General features: G+C 44.6%; 1 protein-coding gene across 1 annotated transcript in view; it reads left to right on the top strand.

Annotated features, from left to right (window-relative positions):
• LOC147693267 (pepsin A-like) overlaps positions 1–14,522 on the top strand; it is a 100,605-nt gene that overhangs the window by 48,190 nt on the left and 37,893 nt on the right. Inside the window, exon 6 of the mRNA XM_086933660.1 lies at positions 10,696–10,812. Coding sequence (XP_086789786.1) covers positions 10,696–10,812 — 117 coding nt within the window. The remainder of the gene's footprint in view (positions 1–10,695; positions 10,813–14,522) is intronic.

Raw genomic sequence — 14,522 nt, 5'->3', positions numbered from 1 at the left:
TGCTTTGGTGCAAAACTGGACAAAGGGGAAGGGGTGTAACCACCCTCACCCCAGGTACTCCCATAGGTGGTACTTTAGAGTTAGTCCAGACCCTAAACTTAGTATAAGTATTGGAACCCAGTCCCTAGGACTTTAGATTACCCTGGACAAAACTCTGTAACATATATCCTGGAACTTCGACATTCTATTTCGACTAGAAGATGGAAGAATCTCCCTTGGGGTCAAGGAGTGACTCCCCTGTTCAAACAGGAACCAAAGAAGCGTCTTGCCGGTCTGCATTTCCAAGGGTCCCGCCAGATCCCGATGGATTTGTGACACAGGACCCAGACTTCCAGACTTCTCCGAGGCCGACCCGAGATCCCAGCAAAGCTGAGACCCACAGCCCTCACTAGTGACGTGGAACCGGTACGCCTGGACACTGCGCACATTTGCTAGGTAACCTACTTTCCGAGCTTTCCCGAAGTTGTGCATTGGGCTACTTGTAGTCCAAGCCCGAGCACCATCTGCACCGAAGATTGTGGGCCTACAGTCAACAAGTGTTCCGTGGCGCCACTTCTAGCAATTCTGCTTGAGGATCCTTCTTGATCCCTGGTCCGTCAACTGGTGGGTCCCCCCCGAAGGTAACTCTTCAGTTTCTTGGGCTTTCCTGGTTGCTCCTGATGTGCCCTGACTCCCCTCCAAAGGGTGAGTACCTCAGACCTTCTGGTCTGCACTGAAGCCAATCTTTCCTTCCTGCATGGGCTGCAGTTGCCAAGGCTTTATTAGGTCCAATCTGGAAACCGATATCGCAGCACTCAACATCCTTTGTGGGACAGCTCAAATCCAGCACGTAATCATCGTCGACACCTCCTGGTCCTCGTGGCTAAAGAGTCAAGCTTCACCTTCTTCACCTGAAATCACCAGACATCGGTTGGCATCCTTTCCTCGCCTTCCTGGTCAATGGCTTGTGACCCAGGCTCTGTCCCCTCTACTTTCAGGTTCTTCTCGACTCCGATCCAGGCTTGGATCCATCCGGACACTTTCGACTTGGTCGCCTGCAGCACTTTTCAGCAGCTCGCCATTGTAAACGACAATGAAACCAAACACCAAAAGACACCTATGCACCTGGCTTCCCTGGGTGAGGTAACTCAAGTACTGCGATGCTTCCGAGGGTATTGACTCTAGAACTGCCTAGTTCTTAAAGGGTTTGCTCCAAGTACTCTTCTAAGTGTCCTTAACTTGTAATTTTCCAACTGCGACTTTCCCCATAGAAAATAATGGTGATTTGCGGCTGTGTTTAGACAATGCACGCGTCCCCAGTGGGTCCCCTGTGGGGGGTTCCCGGTGGCCCCAGCGGTTCTACAGGCTCTAGGCCTTGTATCTATGTCAGTCGTGGTTCTTATACCACTTTCTTAATATATGGTTTGTGACCCCCCCAAGGGTTAATCATATATTGTGCTAATTTACTGTGTGCTAAATAAGTTTATGTTTCTGTGGAAATTGAGACGCTGTGGGGACATCATCTGCTGCCCTGCCCCCCGCCTTACCGTCAACAGCTCGCCGCTCCCGCTTCGCGGGAGCCGCTTCGTGGGAGGACCCACCAACGCTGTTTGCTGCCTGGCTGCCGAGCTTGCTGCGAGTGTGAAACAACTGTGGGGCTGAGAGAGGCTGCAAGGGAGTAGCGCGGCAGGGACTCACTTTCCCAGGAGTCCCTGCTCGACCACGTAACATCCGGTCAGCGACCCCCTGCGGGCCCCGCCCACAACCGGCAAGCCAGTAAATAGGAACTTGGAGCGTTTGTCCAGTGTGACCCTTCTGTGGAAATTGAGACGCTGTGGGGACATCATCTGCTGCCCTGCCCCCCGCCTTACCGTCAACAGCTCGCCGCTCCCGCATCGCGGGAGCCGCTTCGTGGGAGGACCCACCAACGCTGTTTGCTGCCTGGCTGCCGTGTTTGCTGCGAGTGTGAAACAACTGTGGGGCTGAGAGAGGCTGCAAGGGAGTAGCGCGGTAGGGACTCACTTTCCCAGGAGTCCCTGCTCGACCATGTAACATCCGGTCAGCGCCCCCCTGCGTGCCCCGCCCACAACCGCCCCCCATCTACATAATCAGGCAAGGGCCCGTCTTGCGGGACGCAAGCGGGACGCCGGGCGAAGCCCGGGCAAAGGGCGGGCCGTCTGTGGCCGTCCGGGTCCAACAGGGGTGGGGTCGGGCCACTTCCCTAAGACCGCAGGTACTATTGTGCTTAGGTTGGACTATATAGCTTTCTGACTATTTCCTAGTACTTTCCATATGTCAGCCTATTCCCCAATGGCTACCCGTTCAGGTAGAAGCTCAAGGCGAGAGGGAAACACAACGATTTGCACAATGGACAATTTTATAACTCGTGCCGTGTCTGTTGTAGAGAAGGAAATTATTCTAGCAGAACGTAGATTATCACGGGAATATCTTGCACATAAGCGTTCTTCTTTGGGAACATTGGTACATGCTATATCCCCAACGAATACTATCCCAGCAGAACCTTTAACTTCTGTAACTCCTAGTCGCATGCAGTCTTGTGCTGTTGATCCGAATCTTCTTGATATCATCCCTGATCCGGAGATAATAAGCAACACTCCAGGTAATACTGCTACTATAAATCGTCCAGTCCCAACAGTAGCAGATCCATTGGCTTTGCCCGTAATAATGATACATGAAGCCCCTGCAGGTCAAGATCTATTATCCCCCCCGACAAAAGTAATTCGCAATGCATTGAAAAGGAAAAGACTAGTCACCCCGCGAAAGGCCTACAGATTGAAGGCCCTCAAGAGAATACGTAGGAACCAAATGAACCTCACTATAATTTAATAGAGCCAGAGTCCGTGCACACAGGGGCTAAAGCAGGCGAGCAGCAAGAAGGTGACAATTTAAACACTTATGCCCATCCTGCATCGGTCATTGAACTGGACAATCCCACACAAGACCCAATAGCAGCTAATCCTCTGATGGAACAGATACAGCAGCTTATGACATCGTTGATATTACCAGTAACTGAAAGACTGAAAGGGCTCTCGGAGCGTCTGGACGAAATTTGAACAAACATCACTGGATAATTTTTTTGCTTTAAAATCTCTGGTTAAATTACATTCTAAAATTGGAGCCGATAACCAAAGGGGAGAACCTAGCGTAACAATCCCCAAACCATCGCAACAACCTCGACCTCTAACAAAGGATAAGGATAAGGTGACAGATCGGAACAAGGATAATGTTGCACCGGGGGAATCGCGAACAGACCTCTCCAAGGTGCAGCAAAACAATGGAGGAATACAAATGGCTGCCCCCCCAAAACCTGCGCCACGCAAAGGGAAACAGGTTGCTACTACTACTATCACTTCTCAAACCCTGGCGCCACCAAGACCTGCTGATGGGACAGGAACAACTGTCTGTACAATCAATAGTGGCCTTAATAACAACGATCCAGTAGCCGATTCTAACACAGGCATACCAGTTACAAAACAAACCCCAAATGCTGATCTTCCCCCGGGGTGCCAACCTTATGTGGTAGTGCTCACCGGTGTCCCTCCTTTGAAACCTAACAGAAGGGAGACCTACGACGAACTCAAAAACAAGACCTTATACTGGCTAAGAGAAAACATACCTTTGCCATACACTGTTAACTGCCAGGTTATTCATGTTCGAAGAGTTAGCTGGTTGGGCACCAGGCCTAAAGACATAATAGGGGATTGCATATTGGTGAACTTTAAAGACCCTTCAGTAGCCCACCTTGTGTATGGCCAAAACCAGCGGAGAGGTCAACTAGGAATTGGAACTTGCGACCTTAGTTATTTTTACCCAAAGCAACCAATACCAGGCAATAGAGATCCATCTTGGTTAGGCTTGACGAATAACAGGTACTCGTTCTTTGATCCTCCAACCCCTGGTAGTAAAATGTACCCACAGAATCTACAGTCAATGGATGCGGATAAAAATTGGTCATGGTGGGGTCATTGACAAGTAAGAGAGTATAAATGTCGGGGAAGTCCTCCCTCTGTGCTTAGAGTTCACTTGAAGAATTCCTGTGTAAGACAAAACTTAAGTACATGTGTAATGTCCTCTGTAACTGAACCGGCCAAAATTATAAGGGCCGGACCATTGACTGTCAGCTTCCCCAGAGATCATCAAGTCAGAGTATTAGTGGACAATTGTATTGCACAGGACCAAAATACGTTACCAATACCATGTACTGAACTTCAAGAATTGGTAACCGGTATTGAGGACCTGGATGGTCTTACCGAGAGGGAAATACCAAACGCAAGCAATGAACATCGCAGTAACTCAGTACAATGTAAACCAATACGAGACACAAAAATTCTGTCATGGAACATCGCAGGGTTGTCAAGGAACCTATGTGACAGGAACTGGAGTTCTTTCTTGGAAGAGCATGACATCATACTCTTGCAAGAAACCTGGGCAATCAATATGGTTCATAGACTTGGCTACAAAGCTTTTCATTGCGGGGCGACTGCATCTGTAAGAGGTAGACCTTCAGGGGGCTTAATAATTTGGATAAGAATATCCCTGAATGTTGTTGTTTCACCCTTGAACATTGTTTCCAATGACTTGCTTGGGGTAAAGTTGATCACGAAGGATTTGGGGGATGTCTATCTGATAAATATTTATAATAGACCAAACCCCCAAAACAAGGAATCATTGGTTGTAGAACAACTGAGCTCGTATTTAGGCAATCTGGATCCAAACTCCCAAGTAATCATAGGGGGGGTCTTTAACTGCCAATTCGAGCCTGTGTTGGGGCTTGAAAACTTGTTAGAGAATGAAGATAGGGTTCACGACATTCCTGCCCTAGACAGTGTAAAATCAGTTAAAAACTCAGTGGCAGTCATGCAGATTTTCGAATTGACTGTATCCAATGATTTAAGGGCATGTAACGGTCGCCTAGACCAAGACAAACCAGCAAATTATACATATAATAAGGGGACCTCTAAATCATTGATCGACTTTATGTTGATCACATCCAATCTGTGGTACCTGCTGTTGGCCTTTAAAGTCGTGAATAGACCAGAAAGCGACCACTTCCCTTTACAATTGGGGTTACTCTCTCACCCTTTTTTCACATTAGATGATGAAATAGAAACTAATAGGGAGGTGGGAGAGGTTGAGGTCTCCAACAACAGAAGAGCTATAAAGTGGCCACACATTTTAGCAAAAAATGACACACTCTTGGGTATTTACAACACCTTTTCAGACATCATCCCCCTATATGACTTAAGATTGGGTTCCCAGGAAGTCCTCAAAATGCACTACCATTTAGTAGAATCATTAATCCCCCTCCTGAGTAAAACATGTCGTACCGATAAGGGTATTACAAGAAGGCAATTAGAACTAGAGACACCATGGTATAATAAACAGTGTCGTCTAGCAAAAAGCAACTTAATAAATGCAGTGAAATTGAAAGACCAGATCAGGGTAAGAGAGTGTAGAAATGCATACAAAAGACTCCTCTCTAGTGCAAAAAATGAATGGGACAATTCAATCTGGGAAGATCTTCTAAATGCTGCTAGGGAACACGATCAGGGTACCTTTTGGAACCTGATATCAAAAAATAACAAAAAGGGTAGCTCCAACAGGGACTTTTTCCTGGATGAAAAAATCTGGTACGATCACTTTGTAAAACTATATGATGCGACAGATGTGCTCTCTTACCAAATTAACTTAGGTTCTCTAACCCCGTGTACCACCTCATCCAAATTTAGTATCAAAGAGACTCTATGTGCAATCAAGGCAATTAAGGCGGGCAAGGCACCAGGCCCGGACAAACTACCAGAGGACTTATTTACCCACAACATTGATGTTTGGTGCCCGTATATAAATTTTTTGTGTAACTCTATTCTTTTGGGAACCCCGATTCCTGAAACGTGGAAGGGGGCGGAAATAGTTACCATTTATAAAAAAGGGGACCGATATAACCCAGGTAATTACAGACCGATTAGTTTAATCGACATTTTACAAAAAATCTTTGCCAGGCATATTTTAAAGCGACTTTTAGACTGGATAGAGAATTCCAAAATCCTCTCTAAATATCAAGCAGGGTTTAGAATTAAGACAAGCACTGTGGACCAGGTGCATAGGTTCATGTGTATCTGCTGGAAATATGTCCAACTAAAGAAGAGTAGTCTATATGTAGCATTTATGGTCCTACGCTCAGCGTTTGATCTTGTCCCACGTTCCCTACTATGGGATACTTTAAGGAATATGGGAGTCCCAGACGAATTGCTGTTTAACCTTATAAAGCTTCACACTGATAATTATGCAAAAGTAAGGTGGGGAAGAAATGGCGAACTTACCAAAGCTATACCTGTAAAAAGGGGGGTACGACAAGGGTGCGTGTTGGCCCCCACCCTTTTTTCCTTATTTGTAAATGATATCCCCCATTATCTGGCACAATGTAACCACGTTTCCCCGAAACTATGCAATGAGGCAATTACAGCACTGTTATTTGAGGATGACACTATTTTAATATCGCAAACACCAAAAGGTTTACAAAACTTAATAAACCGATTCAATAGTTACTGTGAGGCAAAGGGGTTAGAAATTAACTCATCAAAAACTAAGTACATGGCCATTAACCCACCAAAAACTTTTAAGAAGAACTTGGCCTTAAATAATACCAAACTAGAGTACGTGGAATTTTTTGACTACCTGGGTATCAGGCTAGATAGTAAAATGTCTTGGAATAAACAAATAGAAAAAAGTAGGCTGTCATTTAAACAAAACTCACTTCCTATCCTAAAAATTCATGGTGGGAGCACTTCAAAAGCTATAACTCCTGCAATTGAAGTGTTTAAAGCTAAAGCGCAATCTGCAGCCCTCTATGGGGCCGAGATTTGGGGGGCTTACACAAACAAGACATTTGATATTGAAGAAAACGCGTTCTTTAGGCGCTTACTAAGGCTACCGTTAAGAACGCCTTTAGTGCCTGTTTACCTTGATATTAATATAAAACGTACAGATTTTCTATGTTGGTTGAGGCCACTTCTTTACTGGGTAAGGATATGGTCAACCCCGGAACTCGCTGACTTTAGAACTGGTTTAATGGAAATTAGGGAACTTGACACATTCAACTCAATCAAGTGGCTGAGACATATATCCACTTGGTTCGCAAAAATAGGCCTTTTACACTTTTGGACTAATCCAGCTGCTTTGCAAAATAACTGTAAAGATCAGGTAAAAACTGCTTTCTGGTGTTATGTTATTAATAATGCACACTCCCATGAACGTGGTACTGGCTCATTGGCCCAGAAGTTTTTACAATTTAAGGACACCACTATGTTTGAACAATTTATGGATGAAGTTGAGCCACCTCTGGCCAAAACTGTATATTTACAATACAGATATGGGGTGTTACAAATAAATGCAAACACCAGTCGGTGGGGAAACTCCAAGGGGAATGATTCATATTGCAAATTGTGTGAACTTAACCAAAAGGAAGACCAGGCCCATATCCTATTCTTCTGTCCTTTATATAAATTTCAACGCATTAAATGGATTAAACCTCTATGCAAAAACCTGGGCATAAGATCGTTCAAAGAGGCAGAAAGGATACTTAGATCTTCGTCCTCTCAGTTGGTAACCTTTGGAGTCAGTAGGTATCTCCATAGTGTCTGCTTGATTAGAAAGAAACTCGGACTTAAAACATAAGATAATGAGTCCTTTTAACTACTGGCATTTTAATTATTTATACAATGTACATAGTCTTTCTTTTATATTTACTAGGTCTTGTAATTAATTCCAAACTGCAAGAATATTATACTTTGCATGTTAAATCATAAATAATGAAAAAGCAATGTATTCCCCTATCAATTGCAAATACCCTGTGATACTGCCTTGGGATTCAAACCATGCACATACTGCACTTTTGGTAAAGATGTATCTGTTTTTAAAATGTTTTTTGTATATGAATGTATTTTATGTTTATGTTTTGGCTTTATGACAAATTGTTGAATAAAAGCTTTACAACAACAACAATAAGTTTATTTGATGTACTTTTGCCTCTAGCCTCATAAAGAGACTATAGGGATGTGTTTAGAATAAATACATATATTTTATATATATACCTAGCGTGGTTCTCCTTTCATTTGGTCATTCATGAGATTATAGACTGGTAAAACAAGCTGTGTTACATTCCTCTAAGACGTAGCCTGAAGGCTGCTCTCAACAGCTACCACTAGGATAACTTTCTATATAGGTTGTCTTTAAGCCTACCATCATGAGGGTCGTTTGGACTGGTGCAAGGTGCCCACTAGAATAGTGGACAGCATATGCCAGGCCAACTTCTCACAAATGCACCCTCTACAGTACTCCAGAGACCAGATATCACAGACTACATCACCTCTCACAAGGTTGATACTTCTTCAGAAACATTGTTCAATGTAACATCCTTGCACATCTTAGGTGTCCTTCTTCCCACACGCTACATCACCCATCATGTGGAATGCACTCTTAAGAAGGGAAGAGTCCTCACTGTCATTCATGAGTCATCCTAGTTCTTCACCGTCGGCTGTCGAGTGACACTCAAATCCATGGAGTTGCTGCTATGCATTTTCCCACTATCTGCAACTTCAAACTTCGCCTACCATCTCTCCTAAAGGCTTCCTAAGCAGAACAAAGCCTTCATTGATGAATTATCAAATCTCCTCACCACCTCACCCATCCAATATGCACGTACCACCTCCCAGACAGCATCAGACCAAAGAAAACAAGAGACACTCTTCAGACTCATTGACATACTAAATGTGGCACATAGACAATATCTTCAAACATGTGTTCTCAACATCCCCAATGGTCCAATACAAACTGCCCATACCCCTGAGTTGGACTGACCACTTTGCCATACCAATTTCTTTGGTCAGCATCCGATCAACAAACTAAGGTTAATACAAAAGATAAGACCAAACTTTCTGATCCTTCAAAGGCAACTCCATAGACAAGGTAATATTGGAACTCATCTCTCTCCCGATCAATTCTACGTCTGGGGCCACCACCCGTCTAAACAACTTCAACACTTTTTTGCAACAGTGTGTGAACATCCATGCCCCCTTTAAAACCTTCAAGTGCAAGTCAGAGCCTTAAGCACCCTGCTGCTATAAACACCTTTCTGGCAATAAATTATCCATCTGCAGACAGGAAAGAAAATGGAAGAGATACAGTATTTCTGATGACCTCATGGTACAAAAGTCTCTCCATGCACACACAGGTGGCTCATCACATCAGCCAAAGCATGGTACTATGCCACCTCCAACATTACTGAAGCCACCAACAGAAGCATAACTCTTTTCAAGACAATCAAGCATTGTATCAACGCCCTGCTGGACCCACCTATTCACCACTCCATGGAATGGTGGAATGCCATCAACCTATCCTTCAGTGAAAAGTACAAAAGATCCAACAGCACATTAATGACACCAAGCCTGATTCCACTCTTATGTCCGGTCCCTCACAGTGGTCAACCTTCAAAGCCCTATATGTTGCACTTCACAATGATATACTCAACTCCCTCAGAGCACCTTCATATGAAAATTATATCTCACCCTCATCCTTTATCAAAGCTGTCTCTGTAGATGCTCTCTCAGCTCTGGTCACCATTGTCAGTGCCTCCCTCACTCAAGGCATCTTCGCAGATGCTCTCAAGACAGGCCAAATTCTCCCACTCCTAAAAAAATCCTACACTGGACTAGATGGCCCCCATCTACTAGCCCATCACTCAAATAGTGTTCATCAGCAAGATCATTGTAAAAACAGTATCAGGCACATGCATCAACCATTTTTGCAAGCGCAAACGGTGCGATTCGCAAAAATCTGCAGTTTTCACCTGCAAAAACGGATTCTGCGATGCATAAGCCTGTCAGCCTCTTGCAATTTAAGAAATCGCAAATTATTGAGATTTCCTAATTTGCAATTGCATTTAAGGAATTGCAAATTCGATTCCTTATATGCAATGCATGATGGAAATGCAAATTGCGATTTTGCTAATAGGGGGCACAAATTACCATCAATTTCTAATTGATGGTCATTTGCAAACATTTTGAAAAATGCACTAAAGTGCATTTTTTAAAGTTGTAGGTTACACACACACATGCCCTTAGGGCATGTATGTGTGCAACATGTGTGCAAAGATCAATTTCAGGGGTGCAACAGGGTCTCCTTTTGACACCCTTGCACCCTTGAAAGTGCATGCGCAATTTGCGAGTACCTATTGATACTCGCAAATTATGCATGCAATCTCCCATTCATTCCTATGGACCTGTAGACTCATAGGAATGAATGAGAAGGCATTCCTTAATTGTGACTCACAATTAAGGAATGTTTGGGAATCGCTAATCGTAGAGGGGGCTGTTAGCAATGGCGGCATAGTGAGATGTCTCCTATGCGTTGCATACACAGCTGAAATATTAGTTGTGTTTATCAAAGATGGTGCTGATGTGCATACTGGGGTGATATTTGTGGAATGAATCGTGCCCCAAGTTTTGAGTGTTGATTAGGTCTCTTTGAAGGAAAAGAGGGACTAAAGATGCAGTTGTGATGATTCTTGGTTCTTCGCGTGGCTGTGTGGATGTACACGATGGAGGTACATGAAAGCACTATGTCTACATGCAAGGTAACTCTGGAAACGTCATCAGTTGATTGTCTTATCCAGCAATGTTCTCTCATTTATCTTCACAGCTATGGAGACAGTGGAAGTATGGTGATCTTTGGGGCCATTGACCCTTCATATTACCTTGGAAACATCTACTGGGTGCCTGTCTCCAAGGAGCGATACTGGCAGATCACTATGGAAAGGTACTCACATGAATGCACGAATGAATGAATGGATGCTTTATCCTGATGTTATTTAAGAATACAAAATAAATCAAACTGCAAAAAAGTCATATTTTAAATTATGAAACACAAACAGCGAGATCTCCAGAAAATGTAAACTCAGTACAGCACTGGCCCTATACATTACAGAAAACAGATTGCGTCATTGAATTAACTTAAAAAGATTCAAATACTAGTAACACATTTTTCTCCCTTCAAAAAATACCTAGGGCCTCATTTATGAGGCTGTGCGTCACTTTTACGCCGCCGGTGCGTCACTTTTTGTGATGCACCAGTGGCGTAAAAAATGCGCCTTGTTGCGCCATATTTACAAAGTGACGCATCTAGGTAGATGTGTCACTTTGTAAACCCCTGTGCCACATTAAACCTGCACCAGGTATAATGTATACAAGGGGGGCGTATTGACGCAAGAAAGGGTCATTGAAGTGACGCAGTGAAATCTATGAGATTTCAATGCGCCACTTCTAGGACTCAAATGCGTCAATTTCTTACGCCTGCCTCACAGCAGGCGTAAGACTGACCCAGGCCCTTTCATATGGGGCTTGCCCCATGTGAAAGGACACATTGCTGGAGTTGCGTCACTTTTGTGACACACTCCAGAAATGCGTCACTTTTGCGCCATACAGATACGTCAGAAATACTGACGTATCTGTAACTCCTTGTGCAATGATGCGTCATACTGTAAATATGATGCATCATTGGTGTCGCAAGGAGGGCGCAATGAAAAGTGACGCATCGCCGTTTTCACGCAGCGATGCTCACTTTCATAAATGAGGACCCTAGCATATATAACTCCTTCCCGGAGGAAGCCCAGAACTGCCCTATTGAACTAAAAGAGAATTCTACCGAGCAGAGTTTTACACCCCTGAGGGAGTTTCTTGCCCCCCTCCCCCCTGCGATAGAGCTGAAGGAAGCAGCTTTAAAAATCAAATCAGGCTCCCCTGCCGATCCGGCGGCGCCCAACGGAATAAAGGAGGGCAATGAATTGATAATACCTCTTATACAGCAACTAATAGGTGCATCCTTTAAATGTGGAGAGGTCCCTAGGTCATGGAAACACGCGACTGGTATATCTCTAAAAAAAATCCTGAGCTAACCCTGAGCTACTGGATAATCTGCGCCCCATCTCTCTGCTCCCCTACATCTCTAAAATCACTGAAAAGGTTATGAATAAACAATCAGTGACACGTATCAACTCACACAACCTTCTTCATCCCACACAATCAGATTTCAGAGCATCCTTTTCTACAGCATCTGCTCTCTTATTTGCAACAGAGACTATACGGAGATGGGTGGATGCTGGTCAGACAGTAGCCATGGTCCTGTTGGACCTAAGTGCCGCCTTCGACACGGTATCCCATAAACTACTTCTTCAGCGTCTACAGTGGATGCGGTCCTTCTTGGAAGATCGTAGTTTCCAAATTGTACAGCACTCTCACCGATCTAAAATTCTGCCACTACCTCAAGCGGTCCCACTGGGATTTATCCTGAGTCCCACCATTTTCAATCTGTACATTGGTCCGCTGGCTGAGATTATGAACAATTACAAGATCACTATGGTGTCAAATGCTGAAGACATACGGCTTGTAGTGACCCTTGCGCAAGACTTGGGTGAGTCAGTGTTACAGTTTTCTTCCTGTCTCAATGATCTGGCCTCATGGATGCCTAACAACTGCCTTACATTGAATTGTATCAAGACAGAGGTCATGATCATCGGGAAATCCCCCTCCATCTGGAGTGATGCCTGCTGGCCCCAGACACAGGGGCCTGTCCCTGCCCCCAAAACAGAGGTAAAGAACCTGGGAGTGTGGCTCGATCCTAAACTCTTGTTCGAGTCTCAAACTAGAAAAGTGGCAGGGTGGTGCTTTAACATCCTTAAGATGCTAAAAGAATTACCTTAGACATCCTTCCAGTATCAGCAAGGAAAACCATAGTTCACACTTTGGTGACCCGGCAACTTGACTACGGGAATGTCCTTTATCTGGGTGCGCCAAAAGACTGCCTGAATTGTCTCTAACGAATACAAAATGCGGTGGCACGCCTTGTTCTTAATCGACCTAGACGTGCTTCAATGACGAAAGCCATTGATTACCCTCTACTAGTTGCCAATTGGGAAGATAATTCTTTTCAAAGCCATGTACTTCTGTCATGAAAGGCCCTATCTACCTACAAGTCTTCCTCACCCCGCACAATCCTAGTCAACAGCTAAGATCGACAGGAGCGCATTTATTCAAGATTCCTAGGATAAGAAAGGCAGAGAGGTTGGTCGAAGTGTAAAGCATTATGTCAGAGAGTTGCAGGATAAGCAGTTTGTCGTCTGCGGATAGGTCCAGTGATTTGAGGTCAGGGGTGACTCCTCTGTCCAAGATCAGTTGTCTTCCATGGCAGCTATGAGAGTGGTCTCAGTACTGTGGTTGGGCCTGAATCCAGACTGAGTTGTGTCGAGGGGGTGGTTGTTGTTGAAGTGGTTGTGTTCTCATCTGGTCATGATCTTCTCTATGACTTTCATCCTGTAGGACATTAAGGAAATGGGCCCATAGTTGGCTAGAGTCTTTGGATCAGCTGAGTGCTTTGTTGGCGGAGTACTGGAATTTACAGGCTTCTGAGAAGTGGACTGTGCTGATTGAGTCATTCAGGAATGGGGCGAGGGCTGCATTAATTGGGCACAGTCCTCTCGTGAAGACTGGGTGAGGATAGGGGTCCAAGGGTGATCCAGAGTGTGTGGACCATATGGTCACTGTGGTTTCTTAAGGGTGATGGTGGGCCAGGTGGTCAGGGAGATCCTCTGGGTTTGATGTGATGGGTAGACAGGCTGTGAGGGTGGAACGGTCCAATTAGGACTCAAAGTTGTTGTAGATACTGGTGAGCCTGCTGCTGCAGAAGAGGCTAGTTAGGTGCAGAGGTCCTGTGGGGCGTGACACTGGCAGAGCATGCTGCTGGAGATGTGAACACTTTCACAATGGTAAAGATTTCCTTCCTGATCCTCACAGTGCAGTCATTGTAAGTAGATTTTAACTAATCAAACAATAAACTTGAACTTGAACATTGTAAGTAGAATGTTTGATTGCTCTGGTTTGTTGGTGGGAGTGTCAGTGGGTGGTAAATTAACAATTCCACTAGGAGAGATATGTGCATCCCGTATGGACATGATATCAGTAGTTCCACACATATATTTGCTGAAGACAGTTAAAGCACCTGTAATTGCTGCTCTGAAGCACTTTGTGTTCACACCATTCTCAGGCACCAAAAGTATACTTAGGCAAAGGGTAAGGAAAAGGTTTTGTTAGAGTACTCTGGCTGTGGTTTTGGAGCAGCAACGGCACTGACCCTGCTACATGTCCTGCATCGCCTTAAGAGTTCTCAGCTAGTCATTGCATGTCCACAACAAACTTACCAAATCAGATGAGAGCCATGTTTTCCATATTGTGGCCAGCCAATCTGGATCCAGCCGTTCAGATTGAACGGGCCAAACAGCACACATCTATACACCAAAGGTCCACGTATCTCTTTTTTCTAGCATTAACTCCTTTATGGCCATTCAGCACACCTTTTTACTCCTTGGCTGCTTGGCAATGGGAATACCATCGCACATTCCTGCTGGGAATGCACTGTTAAGTCCTTGCCCTGCAGGAACTGGGGTTGAAGCATACAGAGGGGCAAACCATGTGTCC

This window comes from Lissotriton vulgaris, chromosome 8 (genome assembly GCF_964263255.1).
Source record: "Lissotriton vulgaris chromosome 8, aLisVul1.2, whole genome shotgun sequence".
In the NCBI taxonomy this organism is placed as follows: Eukaryota; Metazoa; Chordata; class Amphibia; order Caudata; family Salamandridae; genus Lissotriton; species Lissotriton vulgaris.
This window is presented reverse-complemented; position numbering and strand designations above follow the sequence as displayed.